Source organism: Talpa europaea, assembly GCF_964194135.1.
Source record: "Talpa europaea genome assembly, chromosome: 7".
NCBI lineage: Eukaryota > Metazoa > Chordata > Mammalia > Eulipotyphla > Talpidae > Talpa > Talpa europaea.
Genome location: NC_140074.1, coordinates 124,070,030 through 124,088,681, shown reverse-complemented (window position 1 = coordinate 124,088,681; position 18,652 = coordinate 124,070,030). Strand labels below are relative to the sequence as shown.

General features: G+C 42.5%; 1 protein-coding gene across 1 annotated transcript; it reads right to left on the bottom strand.

Annotated features, from left to right (window-relative positions):
- Positions 1–1,153: 1,153 nt before the first annotated feature.
- METTL2A (methyltransferase 2A, tRNA N3-cytidine) lies at positions 1,154–11,012 on the bottom strand (the record flags this gene model as incomplete). The annotated part of the gene is made up of 9 exons (XM_084238418.1): positions 1,154–1,305; positions 2,387–2,452; positions 3,372–3,478; positions 4,152–4,291; positions 5,414–5,474; positions 7,651–7,700; positions 8,697–9,052; positions 10,620–10,711; positions 10,903–11,012. The coding sequence occupies 9 exons, from the start codon at positions 11,010–11,012 to the stop codon at positions 1,154–1,156; spliced, it is 1,134 nt and encodes a 377-aa protein (XP_084094544.1).
- Positions 11,013–18,652: the final 7,640 nt, after the last annotated feature.

The window sequence follows — 18,652 nt, the reverse complement described above, 5'->3', positions numbered from 1 at the left end:
TTCAGACTAAAAGGAGATTGAGCCATAGCTACTAAATGTAACACAACAGACCTTTTATTTTTCTGGTGATAAAGGAAATTCATTGGGACTACTGGGAAAACTTGGTATCTGTGGATTTCTGCTTCTGAGGGATGTATTTGGTGCTAGAAGGAGAAAGGCCTTAGTTATGGGAATTACACATTAAGGTATGTCAGAATGTTAGCCATCACCTTGCAACTTACTCGTAAACATGGTTCAGAAGAATTGCCTACCCATGGACTATTTCTGGACTATACTATATGGAGTTACTTAAAACATTGCTTGTGTCTTAGCACATTTTCACATGTATAATTAAAACAAATGAGAACACCGGAGTTAAAAATCTAAAAGGTAGGAATGAAGAAATGAAAATTCTTTTTGCTAAAACAGACATTTATATAAAATACATACACATAACCACAGGTCATCAAGAGGGAAACATGTAAAAGTAATACCACCACTGAGGGTCACACTCAGATGTGAACTGATGTGGCCATAACAAGTTCTCCTCATCACTTTTGAGTCAGGTATTTAAGGGCACATATACACACACAAGACAGTTTTTCTAAAAGTGAAGATTCTTTTAATTTTTTAGACGCAGATTACTCAGAGGGGGCGATAGTGTCTGAAGTTCCATGTAACCAAGGTCAAGTGGAGACTGTGACAAAATCTTTCACAAGGACACAATTCGATGCTCTTTATGGCAATGTTTTTGAGTCAAGGAAACATCCAAGGACAGATACAATTCTTCCCATCTTGCTTCCCCACCACTGAAGGAGACCTTTGTTCAAGTTTGTATCAATTCAGTTGCAATTAATTGCCTAGCCCACTTATCTGAATTCCCCCCAAATTTAATGCAACTTACAGTCAAATGACACCTCATATATAATTCTTGATGCTTTTAAAATGATAAGATTCTCTGAGATCTCAAGAAAACACTTAAGAAAAGCACATATTAAGGGCTTCACAAATATGAAGCACTATTGTCAGAATTTTGATAAAAAGCAGTTTTTCCTTGGCTTGAGGTTCAAGTCAGCTTGCATCCAAGAACTATCCAGCACCACCAAGACAGCATCTGTGAATGTTCTTTTTAAAAAGCCGCAGACAGTTCCCATCACGTCAGAGCAGATGCCTCTCAGGTGTTGGGCAGAAGAGGCTTGCGGTACTTGCACTGGATCCAAACTCGGTACATTGTCAGCTGTTTGCCCCGGTTTACTTGCAATCGTCGATCTACCAAGTTCTGAACCTTTTCCAGGCCAGCATTGGTGAAAAGTGTGTCCAGTTCATCTAGTTTTGAAAAGATGATGTTTTATGTATTTTTACCCCAAAGGAAAGAAACACTATGTCTACCACTTTCCATGTTAAAAGAAGTGAGACTGTGGCCATTATTTATTCATTTCGAGTACTGTTGGCTGGGCTCTTCCGTTTAAATGCTGTATTGGCCAGGTATCACCAAGTCTTTTTTTTTTTTTAAAGATTTATTTTTATTTATGCATACAAGAACTGGGGTGTAGGCCAGAGGTGCGGGGGTGAGAGGATTCACTACAGAGTGGGGAACAGAACAGGCAGATCAACTGAAACACACTACTGAGGGGAGCAGCGAGCGAGATAGGAGAGGTCTGCTGTGTCATGTGGGTAGCTCCCTGCCCGGGGATTGAATTCACGCTGCAGGGCTGGCAATAGCTTGATAGCTCTGAGACTTTAACCCCTGTGCCACCAGGGAGGCCCCATGCTAAATGTGTCTTTAAAAAGAGAGGAAGCCACACCATCAGGGAAGGGCTGTCTGGGACCGGAGGGACATTTTCTCTAAGAGTCAGCTGTTGGGGAAGAGCTTTCAAGAAGGATTCTATGGATCCGAGGAATTATAGGCGAACACCCACATGTACGTATGCCAAGGCCGTTTTCTCTTGGGCAGCAGTTCCACTGCTTTAACCAAAGGCTAAAGAAAAGGCCCAATGGAGGCGGAAGTGTGGGGAAGGTCAAGACACAGGAAAGTATTCTGGGTTCAGGGTCACCTGAAGTGCGATGAGAAATGAGTCCACCATGAGTGAACTCAAGTGCACTTAAGCCTGACCCAGCTTAGAAGGCAAAGCAGCTGCACTGGACTCTTACGAGTCACATTTCCTGCTTTGGACAGAGTGACAGAGGAATAGCAGAAAAGCAGAGCAGGACTGGACTACAAGCTGGGCCTATGTGGACAGTGAAGGTGCTGACGGCTGCAGGGTAGAGGGTGAGGAGTGGGGGAAGATAGGGAAAAACCACAAAAGGCAAGAGGGGCCAGTGATTTCACTTCTGCAAGTGTGGTGAGGATTGTTTAATCTGGTATTTTGGGAATTGTTAGCATAAATAAAGACAAGTGGTTTCATACCTTGTGTGAAGAAGTAAACTCTGGTGCCATCACCTCTGACATAGAAATTTTCAGACAGGCATTGACCTGCAGGGCGATATGGGAAAAAATTAGAGAAACGTTAAAGCACTTCTTTGAATTTCGCTGCCAATCAAAGTGCATCAAGACATGAATTTCTTGGACAGAGAACGGGATCCTCTCCAGGTTATACTCGGTATTTTTTTGTGGGAAACCGTCATTTCTCGGACAAGGGAGTGGTGCTTTGAGAGCAGCCAAAGGGGAATAATCAATCTTCAGCATTAGGTAACACAGTACTCCGACGACGCATGGTGAGAACAGCTTGTTCCCCCTGCCCCCAAGTAAACGGTACGTAGTTCTTGGAAATGTAGGCAGCCACTACTACTACTACTGTGCTAACTGCCCCTCTCCTAGTCTCTCCACGTCAGTCTCAGTCGATACCTCTTCATGAATATGTAACACTGTTTTTATCACAGATGTTCAATTCTACTGCCACCCCCGCACCTGCCCCCTCTAACCTCAATTTAACAGCTCAGCAGGAAATCCTTCTCTGCCTGCCTCAAGTCTGACTCTCCTCTCTACCCTACCTGCTTAAGACACACAGGATCAGGTTTAAGATGCCCATGGCAGAGTGCTCTTCTTGCTTGGTTGTGTGTAAGGGAAACCCCTCCAAGTCCAGCGGCAAGGGGCCCACCTTCGGGGACGTGCACACCATTCCCCTACCCAGAAGCACCGACTCTGTTCCCAAGATTTACACCAACAACAGAGGAGCGTATCTTTCTCTGAACTGACCAGCAACAGGTTTAAGAACAGGTGTCTCACTGTTATTTTTATTTTATTTCTTTAAGTTTTGTTCATTGGCCATTCGGACATGCTCTTCAATCTAGAATATCCCTTGCTTAGTTTTGTGGTAGGTCACTGAGCTTTTCCTTATCAATTTGCCAACAGCTCCTTGCACAGCACAGGAATTAATTATGGGGTACGGCACCTTTTTTAAAGCGGAGCTGAGCCATGTCATAGCGGCCATAGTCACGCAGAAGCATCATCCCTCCAGGCTTCAGGAGTGCGCTCAGCCTGCTGATGGCCTTCTGCATCCTGAGGGGCGCGGAGGGAAGGAACAGAGGTCAGGTCTCCCCAGGCCAGGGCTCCTGTCCCCTGCAGCACATCCAGGAGCCAGTGGATCTCCTCGTTCTGGCAGCCCAGCCCCGCAATATTAGCTCCTCGTTGTTTCAATTAGAACCAGAACACATACCAAACCTCAGCTGTGGCTTTGCTTTTCAGAATGAGGAGCCTCCACAGCTGGAGACATCCCGTGCCCACCGTCAAGCTCCCTGGCTGGACAGTCCCACTCCACCTCGCTCACTTCCTTCTCCAGGGAGCGCCTCATGGGACGCCATCCCTTTGTGTCCCTGTAGCTGAGTTGAGCCCTGACCACCTGTGGGAACCAAGACTGGCTGTCCCAAAGGCCCAAATCTTTGAATATACACATAGGGTCATTCTACTTGATAAAGACTGTACCCCACAATTTGGGGACTTGAGATCATATGAAAAGAATCGACTACAGTCGCTAAATAAAAAGCTGAAATAGAATTTGGACTTCCAGACCAATTTAGGAAAATGGTGGAGATGCTCATCTTAGTGGAGTAACATCTTTCTGACTGTCAGAACAGAAATATAATCCTTTTATATTAGGGCCACCCTCTGAATCAAGCCCCATGCCCACAGCTTTACTTTCGTCACACTACTGCTTAATGGACTTAAAACTTACTTGTCTGGAACAACTGCTGAAAGAACAAATATAAGGATGATAATATCGAGACTCTTGCTGGGTACCGGGTAGCTCTGGTCTTCGTCACACAGATCATGAACAAAGGCGAAACACCGAGAGGGATCATAAGCTGAATTTGTCTGCAAATAGTTGGAAGACAAACACTGTTCACATAACCTCAAGAAAAGCTTCTGGTGTTGCTTTAAATGTAACAGCTGCTACCACCTCAGCCAGAACCAGAGTTCTAGTTATCAAGACACATTCTTACTCAAGGGTAAGGATCGGGAACAACTTTCAGGAGAGCCTGTGGAATCTAACGTGTTTTTAAAATGGAATATTCCAGATTCCCAGTCAATCAGCTTGCTTGATGCTGGACACCTTTTTGGGGCTAAGTCCTAGTCCTGGCTATCCTTATGCCCTTGGTACTATGATGTTTCCTAGGAATTCTTATGACTTCTAACTCAAAGAACACTGACTGAGGGCCTCCCTGGTGGCGCAGCGGTTGAGCGCTGGGTTGCGAAGCTGCCCGCAGCCTCTGCAGTGCTGGTTCGATCCCTGGCTGCTCCCCGGCCACCGGAGGAGGGTCCCACATGGCGCGCAGACCTCTCCTGCCACCCTCTGCTCCACTCAGCAGTGTACTTCGGTCCTTCTGTCTGTTATGCTCCCCGCTCTGGCTCCGGTGAATTCTCTCACCCTCCCGCGCCTCTGACTGTGCCCAGTGCTTGTATAAATAACTTAAAAAAAAAAAAAAAAAGAACACTGACTGAAACAATCACCTCATTTCAAGCCTCAAAATCTAAGTTTAAAGTGGCCAGACACTGGGCCTCCCCGGTGGCGCAGCGGCTGAGCGCTGGGTTGCGAAGCTGCCCGCAGCCTCTGCAGTGCTGGTTCGATCCCTGGCTGCTCCCTGGCCACCAGAGGAGGGTCCCACATGGCACGCAGACCTCTCCTGCCGCCCGCTGCTCCCCTCAGCAGTGTACTTCGGTCCTTCTGCCTGCTCTGCTCCCTGCTCTGGCTCTGGTGGATTCTCTCACCCTCCCGCGCTTCTGACTGTACCCAGTGCATGTATAAACCAAACAAACAAACAAACAAATAGATAAATAAATAAGACATGCCTCTAGAAAATTAAAAATAAATAAATAAATAAATTGTTAAAAAAAAAAAAAAAGTGGCCAGACACTGGTGCATAGTCCCACAGCTGCAAGCTGTGACCCCTTCCTTTCCCTTTAATCATTCAAGATTAAAGGAGCCACTGCACTTACCTGGACCAGCTCTACAGCCGTGGAAGAAAAATCACAACAGTAAATGAAGAGTCTTGGGTCACTGGAGTGGGCAGAAAAAAACAGTACAACAATTAGATTACAAACTAATTGACTACGTCTAGTCTCCTTCCCATGTAGCAGAGTTAAAATATCAAACGGTAGAGTACCTTTCAATCAAAGACATCACCTCTAAGCCACGAATTATTTATTATTTAATTTTGGTTAAAATCTTTTTAAAAATTTGTATCTCCTTAAGACCCTGTGGATAAGGTATACTTGTGCTTTTTTGTTATTTTCCAAGTTTTCTACTGATGTGTGTTACTCTGGAAATCAGAATATTAAGAGCTGTGATGAACAAAACAAAGAGGTATATAAATTAGCAGTCCTTCCTTGAGTTCTGTGGACAGAACATTTTCAAAATAATTTGTTTTCTCTTATTTTATATGCCTGAGACAAATCTATACACAAAAGTAAATTTGACGTTGCTTAGGACTGATGTGGGGGAGGAAGAGAAGGTGGGAGATGCGCACTGGGTTTCTTTTGGGAGTGATAACTCTTAAATTTACTGTGGTGATGATATCACGCCTCTGAAAATAATTAACATCACCACATTGCATACTTTAAATAAACTGTAAATCAATGATGCTCATATATAAAAACAAACGAGTATATTAGTATGAGAAGGGGCCCAGAAGTTTTACCAGATGTGGTACAAAAAAGGGAATAAATAAGAGCCCTTGACCTGAATGAAGTTGGCATTAAGGCATCACAAGAAAGACACAAGTCGCCAAACGGCAAAATGACCAGCTGGACAGATACTAATTAGATCAGTTTTCTGGAAACTCCTGACCTAGAATGTGAGAAAGGAAGAAGATGGTCTAACAGAAACGAAGGAGGCCATTTTGGGAGGGCACAGAATCAAGGAAAGACACGCAGTGTGACCCACTCAGGAAAGAAAGGAGTTAAGAAACAAGACCTGCTTTGCAGGGCGCGATCTTGCACAGGGAAAACTAAGCTGAAAGCTTTAAGTCTGATGTCAATTCTAAGCAAATGAATTACAGGAACCAGTGGATTCAGCAAGCACAAGCCCGCCATGGCGAAGACGCCATCTCCATTTTCCACAAAGAACATGATTCCAAGAGTGTAAGCTACTGTAAGCTACTACTTATTTTCTTAGAAATTTCTAAACTGCTCATTTTTAATGAGGTTAGTGGCTCCTAAATCCTGTTAGTAAGTACTGTAGGCCAAACTAGCTAAATTGTTTATATGGAATCTTTGAGAAACAATGCGTTCCAGTGGAGAACATGGAACTAGAATGTCACTTCCATGAGTAGCTTGAAAATAGGAGACATGTGGTGAAATGACAGCTTAGCCAACCACTGTTCCTAAGAAAAAAGCACCCTAGAAAATAAACATGTTTGTATTAACACCGTAACAGGCTTTAAATCTAATTCTCCTGAGGACAAAGGTAAACCACAAATCAAATTAAATCAAAGTAATTCACAAATGGAGACTGCAGACTTCTAAATCTTCCATAATCCATGCTCCCCCAAAACTGCTGCTACCAGTTTGAAGCAATTAAGAGCTGAAAAGGGGGCCTCCCTCGTGGCGCAAATAGGTGGGTCTTGGCACTATCAAGCCATCGCCAGCCACTGCAGCATGAGTTCGATCCCTGGCCAGGGAGCTACCCACATAGCAAGGCAGATCTCTCCAGTCTCGCCCACTGCTCCCCTCAGCAGTGTATTTCACTGAATCCACATGTTCTGCTCCCCACTGTCTCTGGTAAATCCTCTCACCTCCCACCCCTCTCCACCTCTGGCCTACACCCTAGCTCTTATACACATAAATAAAAAACAAATCTTTAAAAAAAGAGTTGAGGGCCTCCTTGGTGGCGCAGGCGGTTGAGCGCAGTGCTGTGAAGCTGTTCGCAGTCTCTGCAGTGCCAGTTCAATCCCCACTGGCCTTGGAGCAACCCATATGGCGCGGCAGACGTCCCCTGTCTCACCCACTGCTCCCCTCAGCAGTGTATTTCGTCAGTCTGCCTGTTCTGTTCCCAGCTCTGTCTCTGGTGAATCCTCTCACCCTCCTGCACATCTGGACTGTACCCTGGGTCTTGTATAAATTAAAAACAAAAAAACACAAAACTTACCAAAAAAAAAAAAAAAAAAAAAAAAGTTGAAAAGACACCCCTCCCACTTTTCCCCTTAGCTGTCATAAAAACTTTACAACATACTTACTTGTTAGTTTGTAAAATTGGAAAGACTGTGTTTCCCACGCCACAACCAACCTACAGACAGATATGAACTATTAATTGCAGAACTTTCCAAGGAGTGAGTTCTCTGAAACTGGACAAATAATCAGTAGCTAACCTTGCCTAGCTGTGTAAGAGAAGGTGGAGTGACCCAGCATCCACAACAATCCTTGACCCTGGGGGTCCTCAAAGAGGTAGTGATGAAAGACAAGAGTGTGGGCTTTCATTAGCAGAAGCTGGTCTAGAAAAAAGGGTATGGTCCTGTAGATGAAAGTATTTTCTTACTGAACTCCACTCTATGATTACTGGAAAAGTTTCCAGTAGTCAGGGCTGAAACATTCACAAGGGAACCAAGGTAATCATGTTTGAATAGAGCGCTGGGTATGGTAATAAAAACAGACTACTACGGGCTTACTATGTGCCCCAAGTGCCAAACACTATTCTTAGCCACAGCACCTCGACTAATCCTCATCACTATGAGGCAGAGAGAGAGGCAGAAGTTCCATTTGGCTTGGGGAGGTGAAGAATAGTACAAGGTCATATCAAAACTCAATACCAAAACTAGCCAGCTCCCAAATCTGCTTCCTGTGTAATGTGTGGTAACCATGTAGGAACTTAGGTCACAGTACCACCTAGACATTTTAGCAGCTCTTCCTGGCCACTGTAACACATCCAAACTCAGAAGCAAGTATTCTTCCATGACCGAGATGCAGGCAGCATCCCAACCAATCCCCATCTTATTGGAACTGTGTTGGAAGGCAAGTAGCCTAAATTGTTTTGTGACCTGGGACTCCAGTCCAGATGGCAAGACACAAGTCTGAGATGCAATATGATGTTTCCAGTTAGCACCTCAGGTAATCTAGCTTTGTCTGCCAAGACCATCAGATATCTGGGCTGCATTTAGGGCATTTTATTAGTTAAAAAATGGGTGTGGTTCTAGGCCAACATCAGAGAGAAAACACTTTTGTGGTTAGTCTCTCTAAGAGAGGGACATCTTCACTCACCCCCTACCGGGGCATAAAGGGAGGTTACCTCGAGTATTCGGTAGGTGGCTGAGGAGCCAGGAAACTCCTCAGCACAGATTTCCAGGTGACTGAGTTTCTGAGTTATATTCTTCTCCACAGGAAGCACCTGTGTTTTATGTTCAAGGCTGTTTGAAGAACACATGTGCTGCTCTTCTATTATTAAACCAGGTCCATCCTCACTGATTCTGCCTTCACATATTTCATTCTTGGTCTCTGAGAGCAAATCCTTCAAGTTATCTGGGTTTTTGCTTGGTGCCAGTTCTGGGAATTCAGTAAAAAGCCAATGTCTGTCCTTGAAAAACCCATTTTCGTGGATTTTGTAAAAGTCATTCCAGTATTTGTGGGCATTGATTTCATAATCAACTGTGAATAGTAAAAAAAATTTTTTAAGAATCATCTCTATTTGCATCTAATGTCAATTATATCACTTCATATATGTCACTTTAGAAGTATCCTCAAATAAGGGCCACAGATTCAGAGCCAGAGGGACTTCTGAGGTCATCTAGTCCCATCATCATTATACTTGAATTTCCTCTCTATCTTCTTCCCAGAGATCAACTCCCAAGTAACTTATCAGTTCACTTTCTACATTTTTGGATTACTTTAAACGATTAGAAAATAAAACAAATAAAAAAGTTTAATTACTTCAGTTAAAAGGTTCTACTATTTCTCAGGACCATCCAGAACAACTCTTTTGCATTCGAGGGCAATTATTTTCCCTTTAAATCTTTTTACAAGCCAAATACCCCACATTTTTCAGTTGTTTCCTATATGACTTCAAGTTATGATACAAGCAGCTCTTCTTTAAATTCATGTCTATGGTTCTTTAGAATGTGGAACCTAGAACTGAATACTAGTAATGATTCCAGAAGTGGAATCAGGCTAAAAGAAAAAGCCAGAACATGCTGACGAAAGGGGAAAAATGTCTTCAGATGAGGAATTTTGGTGAGAGGTGAGAGACAAGAAATGAAGTAAATCTGGACATTTTTAAAGCAAATTGTTGTTTTAAGTGATAAAGGCAGTACTGTTTTTCAGTTTTCTGCACTTTGCCAATACTCGGCCTTAACTAATATAATATGAAATTGGATTTTGCTCCACCCTACTAGTACTAACTGCTTACCTCCAGGCAAGGCACTTAATGTCCTGTGGTTCAAGTTTCATTAACTGCAAAAAGAGGATATTGGACTCCATGATTTTCAAAATCCCTTCCAACTCTAACTTGCTCTGATCTAGTCTCTGTCAAACTATGCAGGGTGAATACTTTGTAACTGAACTCTTCTAACTGTATAAAACTCTTTCAGTGTGTACCAATCTCCAATTCCTAGTCCTGCCTTCGAACTGTATCTTAGGAATAGTCCCAGCATGTCCAACTTTTGGTATTTAAGGATATTTTGCAGTGAAATCATCCACCTCTCCAGAGAAGGTCTCTCCTTGGTCAGAATTATCTCTGCTGTTTCATCCATCTTTTCTAGGTAGAAGAATCCCTAAGTCCTCTTAGCCACGACACAGGAAAAGGACACTTAATCTATCAGGCATTAGTCCCCCCCACAATATTTAGATCACCTGAACATAGCTTCAGCGGTAAAGTGTACTCATGCAGAAAGCACATTCTCTAAGACAATCGCGTGGCCACATAGGCCAGTCATATTAACATGGGTCTAGAAATGACAAATGAAAATTCAACCACTACAAAATAAAGACAGTTGCCGTCTACCAAATAAAATCAAACCCCAAATATCCTGTATGTGCTAACAAGGTTTTGAGGTCTAGCCTTTCCCATCCCTGCCTGTCCCCTCCCCTTCCCGTACTGCCCGTGTCCGGTATCCGCGCAGTAACAAGGGTCGCGCGGTCCAGTCTCTCCGGCCTCTCAGGAGAGCGCGCCCCGCAGCACGCCGGCTGCCGACGCCCCTGAGGGCCGACCTGGGCGCACCTTGCTTCTCCAGGCACACCCGCTGGGCACTGTTCTCTTGCACTTTCCTCTCCGCCGCCGCGGCCTGTTCTTCTGACCACTCCACATTGTCCCTGGGAAAATCAAACAGGCAACTTAGGGGCCTCACGATCCAGCTGCGGGCAGGGGGAGCCGCCGGCCCCGGCGCGCCTCGCCCCGCTGGGCAGCGTCTCGAGCAGGGCAGCGGGACTCGTGGCCGACGACCAGGGCCTTCTCGGCGGGTCGGAGGGCGAGCCGCAGGCCGGGCGAGGGGCAGGGCGGTTACCAGGCATTGTGGTGGAAGACGCGCGCCGGATCGCTCAGCAAGCGGCCGCCGAACTGTGGCCTTTTCCCGCCCGCGGAGGCGGCCGCGTCTCCTGCACAGGAGTCAGCCATGACACCGGAGCCGGAAATGCCTGTTTTTCCGTCTCGCGAGAACTTCCCTCGGGACCACGCCCTCTTCCGGAAGACGCGGGGTCTGGGCGGGAAAAGACGGAAGCGGGGCGGGGCGGGGCGGGGCGTGGCGGCGCCAGAGTCGCGCGTCGGCGTGTTGCTGGCGCCGCGCCTGCAGGGACTGGTCCGGCCGGGACGCGCTCCCTGGGTGGGGGAGACGCCGGCGGGGTTTCACCCGTTTTGTGTTTGCCCTGAGAGGGCGCTGGTGGACGTGCGGGGCGGCCTGAAGTAGGGGACCTGCCCCGGAACCGCGGTCACTGCTGGGATGCTCTAGCAGGTCCCCCATTTTCCCTTAAGTTGCAAGACAAGAACAATCTTGAGTCACTTCCAGAATTAAGGCTGCAGGTTCCCACTGTAGAGCTGATGGCCAGAAGAATTGAAGAAGGTAGCAGGCAGGCTGATGAAATAGGGCAGTTGGCCAGCATCTGTGTCAGCTTTTCATGGTCTGAAAAGCTATGAAATAGCTTATCTGCGTGTGTGTATATGTCTCTCTCTCTCTCTATATATATATGTATAGAGACATACACAGATAAGCTATATATATCTATATCTATAGCTATATATATAGCTTATATATATATAGCTTATCTGTGTATGTGTATATATATAGCTTATCTGTGTGTGTGTGTGCATACACACACCTCTATCTCCACTGCTTCTCAGGGAACGGGGGATGGAGGACATTAATTTTGAGAACACGAGTTATATCTATCAAATGGAACATCCACGGATAAATACAAAAAAATTTTATAACCAGCTACCTTTTTGAATTATCCAAGTTTATTAGCATAATCAGATTGTAATACTCACACATACAGTTTATCATCTTGGTACGTGTTTAGCCTTATATTTGTTAGTTCGTACAGAGTGATTCCCAAAAGAATCTAGAAAAAAGGTTAGTTGAGAAGACTTCCCTAAGAGTAATGATTACCTTTTAGAGGAGCTAGAAAGGCTTAGTTAAATATTTAAGTAGTGAAGAACTGGACTTATTTATAGCACCCTGGAAACCAGTGATTTTTTCGCTTCTTTGAAGATTCTTTCCATAGACAAAACTGAAGGGAACAAGTGAGATATTTTATATCTTCTCCACCAAAGAGATGGGAACAATCTCTAAACCTAAATACAAAAGTGAATTAAGATAATAAAGAACTTGTATTTTATTTGAAGACGAAATACTTTTGCAATTTTCATGGTCCTTTGAAACATTTTGAACAAAACCTTTCCAAAAAACAAGTACCAGGATTTCTCTTTTTCTCAAGGCCACCTGTTGGCAGGTAATGGTGGTTGGTTTATATTTATTCTCGGCATCTTGTCCTCTCATCTAGGGGCTTCCTCCCCTCTCCTCTCCTCTCCACCACCACTCAACAGTTCTTGCAAACGCTCACTGGTCTTCACTTGAAGTTAATCAATTCTTAATAGAGTCATTTAAAATGTCAAACAACTTGGGCCCTTTTTATGAAATGTGATAAGGTATCTTAAACTTTCATACAGTTAATATTGGTTGATCATACATTTCCCCCCATTTTTTGACAAACCCGAAATAATTATTTGAAAGAAATTTGGAAGACATGGCTCTGAATCCTGAGGTTTCATACTTTTAATCTGCCTGTAGCTCCAGCGAGCTCTGTTTCAGAGGAGTTAAGGGTCCCTCTGCTGGTGATTGTGGAAAATCATCTCGTATCTCGGTGCCGTAGTTTCAAAGCATGTAGAGATTAAGAACTCTGGATTATTGTTTTGGGTGTAAATTGCGCACTTGGGCAGTTATTTGTTTCATACTTTTCTGCCATTTCTAATCAGTGAAATTCTGGTCTGTGCAAGCATGTACTTCGGAACTGAAGGGTTGGGGAAGGGATCTTGGTGTCCTAATTTGCTCTCCTTAAAATTTCAGTCCCATATAATCCAATAAACTGATTCAATAACTTCAAAACAGCTTTTGTGATTTTCTGCTTATTACAAGATATGTGTTTATTGTAGAACATTTAGAAGATATAAGTAAGACAATAGTAAAGAAGAAAATCCCCATTCTACCCTTGATTTAATCCATTAAATACTGGTTTTTATGCTTCTGAACTTACCCCCCAATTTATTTATAGAAATAACTTTTAAAATACTTTCAGAACAAAATGCTTTGTACCTCCCTTTTTTACAGCACCATTGAGGTATAATTTACATATAGCTAAATTAATCCATTTTAAGTGTACAGTTCAATGAGTATTCATAAAAATCCATTTGTGCAATCATCCTAATTAAGTTCTAGAACAACCCCATCAAGTTCCCTCATGCCTCTTAGCAGTTATATCCAGGCTATATTTACTGTGGTAATAGCTTGTGAATATCATTCTTTTGTTTGGTTATTCTTTTATAACATCATATTAATGATCCTAGTATTGTTTTGTATAGCTGCATCATGATTTGCTGGACATTTAGGCTACTTTTAAGCTTGTTACTATTAAAAATCCAACATGATAAACAACCTTATAACTAAATCATTTTTTACATTCATGATTTTCTTTAGGATTAATTTCTAGAAATGTACTATATATAGTTTATATAAGTTTATAATTTATAAATTAAACGATCATAGGTATGGATGTAAAGGAAAAATAGTATTGGATTTGGTATGTCAACTTAAAAATTCAGAAGGCAATTAAAAAGGCAAAATGAAATTATTTGGGGTCAAAGAATTGTAATTCAGGGCACACAGATTCAGGTAGAAAATCTAGAATGTGCCCTTAGGAGGGATAAAATCAGGGTTTTTAATGGGAAGAAAAGAGGGAGATGAGGTAAGTGGTTAAAGAAAAAGTTACAATAAGCTTAAGACTGTTCTTGATTATACATAATTGTTTATTGATTCTCTAGAAAGGCGAAAGGAGAAACACTGATTCTGTTCTCTTGGCTAAAAGTCCATAATTGTCTGTTTTTAAAACAATTGTTTGCTTGATGCTTTCTTAAAACAATTACCCATGTTCAGGTCCAAAGATTTTTGATCCTGTTTAAAGGTCATTGGCTCAATTCAAATGAGTCAGGTATTACAAGTTCTTTGTAATAGCTTCCTGGCTCTGTTTTAAAATGGCTTCATAGATGTTAACTTTCACAGGTACTATCTGTGGTTTCTGGCCTCTACTGGGGGTGTCCTGGAACAAATCTCCCTCAGGTAAGGAGAGACTACTATACTTTTACAGGATAAGTCTCTGTCCCCATTAATATGAAATGTGTCTTTTCCTTTCTCTAAAAGGAAAAATGTAATGAATGATACACATTTAAGTATAATTTAAAAGTAAAATTTATGCTATGTGTACTTTTCAAAAATAAAATTACAACCCTCCCAAACTTGTAGTATAGTAATGTATGTTTCTTTTATTAAATGCACTAAGCAATGCCATAAAAATTTGTAACGGATGAGCTTGTTTGTTTTTAAGAGTCATCCAAGAGATTGGTCTGAAGGTATGTGGTAAGGAGGCTTAGGAACATCCAAATTTAATTAAGGTTCCTTGGGGGATGATGATATTATTCCCTGAAACTGAAAGGTCACTGTCATTTTTTGCCTGTCCTCTTTTACAAACAATTGAAAAGCGAATGTCACTTGTTGTGCCCAAGATCAGCAGACTTGGCGAGCATAGCCTCCAAGAATCCAAAGACAGCTGATGCAAATGCAAAAGGGAGTTTATTACGGGCTCGAGACCGGGCCCTCGACACGCACCGATGCGACGGCAGAGGTCGAGAGCCCCGAATAGAGGAAGCAGGGGTATCTTATAGGGTCGCGAGTGGCGCGAACTCTGAAAGAAGCTGGCAATTACTCATTGGCTACTACAAAGGCATTTTGGCGTGCGCGGTTACAGTTTCAAACTGACTGGACGGTTAGAGATGCTGTCCCATTTATGGACAGGACTGCCCTCATTGGCGGCTGGGGTGGTCTGCTTTTTCGCCACCAAGTGGAGTGAGGGTTGTGACTGCTGAAACTATCTCCGGAATGCGGCTGGACAAGGACTAACATATCAAGGTGGAGGATATACAAAATGGCGAAACCTTGGCTAAACTTGGTTCCACATTCCCCCATTTTTTTTTTTTTTCCTGAAAAACAGCTAGTCAGCTAAGAAAACAACAGCTACCAAGCCTTTTATCCGTTAGTCAGTCTCATAATTATGGTTAAGTTCAGCCACATAATGTGTTCACAGGTTTATAGGTACAGGAAAATTTAAAATTGCCATTCTTATACAAAACACTGACTTTTTCTGGGTCATCTCAGACCACGACCTCTGAAAATCAGACTCTAAACCATCTATCTAGTCAGCAAGAGGTATTATCTTCAGTAACAAATGAGAATTACTCTGCTCAAACAAGGGATCTCTCTCCAGTTAGCCAGTCACAGAGTTATTCATTTGGTCACTAAACATCAGCTATTGAATAAAACAGGTTGCTGCCCACCAGTCTTAATACTAACCCCTTTTTATTTCCTCCTTGCATAAATGAGTCTGCTGCTCCAATTAAAACACTCTCTGTTATTACTTGAAGGAAACCAAGGCCAACGTTAATACATTCCTTTAGTTGTTATCTCTGAAGCCTTCCTAAACTCTTCAGAGGTCCCCTCCTGCACTGTCCCTAAAACTGCCTAATTACCCTAACTTGCCCTAAGTCTTATTCCTCCCCTTCTGCGAATGGAGCCCCTAACTGAAGTTAGGAAAAGGGGCGTCGTTCTGATCAGTAACTGCTTCCTGCTGAAAGTGGGCGATGAGGGGAAACAGTCAGGGCTCCACTGCAGGGCGATGATCTAAGGGACCTCGAAAGGACAGTGGAGGCTTCATAGTTCGATGGTCTCCAGGCGAGAAATGACCTCGATGAAGGCATTGAGGATGTAAGGCCCAAGCAAGAGAAAAACAAAAGCAAAAGATTTCAGTTCAAGAGTAAGGAGGTCACAATTTTTTTTTTTTTTTTAACTTTAGCCATTAACAGGTCTAGGGCTTTAGGGTTTTATACATACTTAATGTTACTGCAGTTATCAAAATGAGGCCCTCTAAATGTTAGTACATAAAATGTTAAGTTTAAACAGAATAAGGTAATTCTCCAAGATGAAGACTCAGGACATCAAAACTTTGATTATTATTGTACCTATTTTTACAGAAAAATGGAAATTTTACATGATAATTTTTTTAAATGTGAACAGACAAGTTGCAAAATTACAGACTCACCGGTACCAATTAAAATCTGCAATGAACAGTTTCTTTGAACCGATGCTCAACATAAATGCACAACGAGACCTGGCTAACCATGATCATGCAAACAAAAATTCTTCACAATTATATTTTTATGTTTTATAAAGAAATACTTTTATAAACATTTCTGGTGCAACTTTGTCAATGACAAAGAAACACAAAGCTATTTTTTATTTTATTTAACCACTGAGAATGTACAAACAAGTAGCCTCGTAGCGAGCAAGGTAGCAGTGCTGTAAAGTGTCTTGGCTCAGTCTGGCCATCTTTACTAGTGAGGGAGACAATCGACCAGTAGGTCAATCCAAAGAATTGGAGTAAGGCAGAGCAAGTGGCCCCTTATTTACCAAAAAGATGATCTTTTTGTCTGCCACTTCTAGGGTCACCCGAGGCTTATCCATATAAACAGTAAACAGGGGAGCTTGTCTCACCTCTGGGCTTCTTCAGAGGTCTTCTCCTGCACTGGATTCTTCATCAGAGGCAGCTGACCGTCAAGCCTGTCCTCCCATCCTGGCCCGTGGTTTGGGCTGGCCCCCTCCCTCTCTGGGGAGTGGGACAGTCCCCCTTTTCAGAGCCTTGTATGATGGCACTGAAGGCATGGCCCTGGGGACAGCTTTTTGCAGCTGAGGTATCCTGGTTGCTGGCAGTGGATGCAAGCTGGCAGCCCATTGAGAGGTTGAGGTCCCGAATGCCCTAGGGCGCATGGGGCCTTGGGTGAGTCTGAGGTGGCAGAATACTGTGATGGCAACTGCCATCTACTGGGCCCTTTTCTTGCCTCTCTCCCTTTTTTTTTTTTTTTTTTTTAGCAAGTCCCCTCCATATTACTGTAGGCCTTGAAGGCTATGTCTAATAAAAGTGTTAAAAGGATTTTAGGCCCTTGATTTGGTCTCTGGAGCCTGCACCTGATGTCAGAACAAGGATGGCTAAAAGATACATATTTTAATTACACATTTTTATACGTTTTATACAATCTCTATAAAATAGAGACTAGAGACCACCTGGATATTAAGTGACACCAAAACAGTGAATAATATTTTCCCAATTTTGAATAATTAAACATTATAAATTTTTTTTTATATAGTGTCTACATATAATACTGGAGAGAAAAATACAGGAAACACAAAAGTTATCATGCTGCCTCTCTTGTGAAGAAGCTAACTAGTTTTTCACCATTTCTGTCATTAACTATAAAACAGGTGTTTGATATAAATTATTTTACTTTACCTTGTTTACCTGTCCTGTGTCTAAAATGCTACTATTTTCCACATACACACTTTTGCATATAACACCTCTTTGCCAGGGGCACATGGGATAAAATAGTTGGTTTTTTCCAACCAAGCAATGAATAGGCAATTGCCAAAATTCAGCAATGCATTACCAAAAAGGCAAGGGATTTCATAAAATACAAAACTGAAATTTTTAGATTTACTTAAGAAGCTAAAATTTTTATACTAATTTTTAACCAGAGTCCAGACTATTAAAAACAATTATAACATTATACAGTTTATAGAGTCAAGGCCAAAATACAGAGATATAGGACTCCTGGGAAAAGAAGTTAAAACACGCACAACAGTATAAGTTACTACCTTCACTTTACTTGTATTTAGAATTATTACATCCTAGTTTCTAATCTCTGCATGTAAGACACCATAATAGTTGTTTATTATCTCTTTAGAATGCACAACTTAGACACATTTTTAATTAAAAATTTTTTTTAGTTGAGATGACATTAAACTTTAGTCTCCTTACAATAAGGAACAAAATGTAAACCTGAAAGTTCAGTAAATGGTTAGCAAATTTTTATTATTAAACTTAGCAAAACCTTAGTTTAGTTTTAGTTTTTCCTTAGAACTGGAATTTTAAGTCAACTTCAGAGTTGCCACTGTAACAATTTTATATACCAAGTCTTTTTCCTTAGGCAAGCACTAGATATGTTACAGGGCAGGGAGAGGGGCAGCCCAGACCCCCAAACCTGCCTGTTCTAAATAGGTTCTGCCATCAGCTGCATCAACACAAAACATACAAGACTTTAATGGGAAGGAACTTTAATACAATTAGGAGACAATACAGGAAAGGCAAAGAATCTAGTTTCTAAATTAAGCACCCAAAGTGGGTAAAACTCTGTCCCCTCATGGGTAAAACTCTGTCCAAATGGGATTGGCCCAAGCCAGGCCCCAAAGCCTGCCACAAGTTTAAGGCCTCTTCCAGTGAGGACCCACAGGAAAGGGTTAGAAACAACCAGACAAGCTCGGAAGGAAAAGAGCAAAATTAAAATCAAGATAAAAGTTGCCATTGTCTCCTCCCCACGGGTCTCACCCACATCTGTGTTACTTAGTCCACAACCAAAAGGCAAGCGCAGTTTCTTCATGTGTCTCT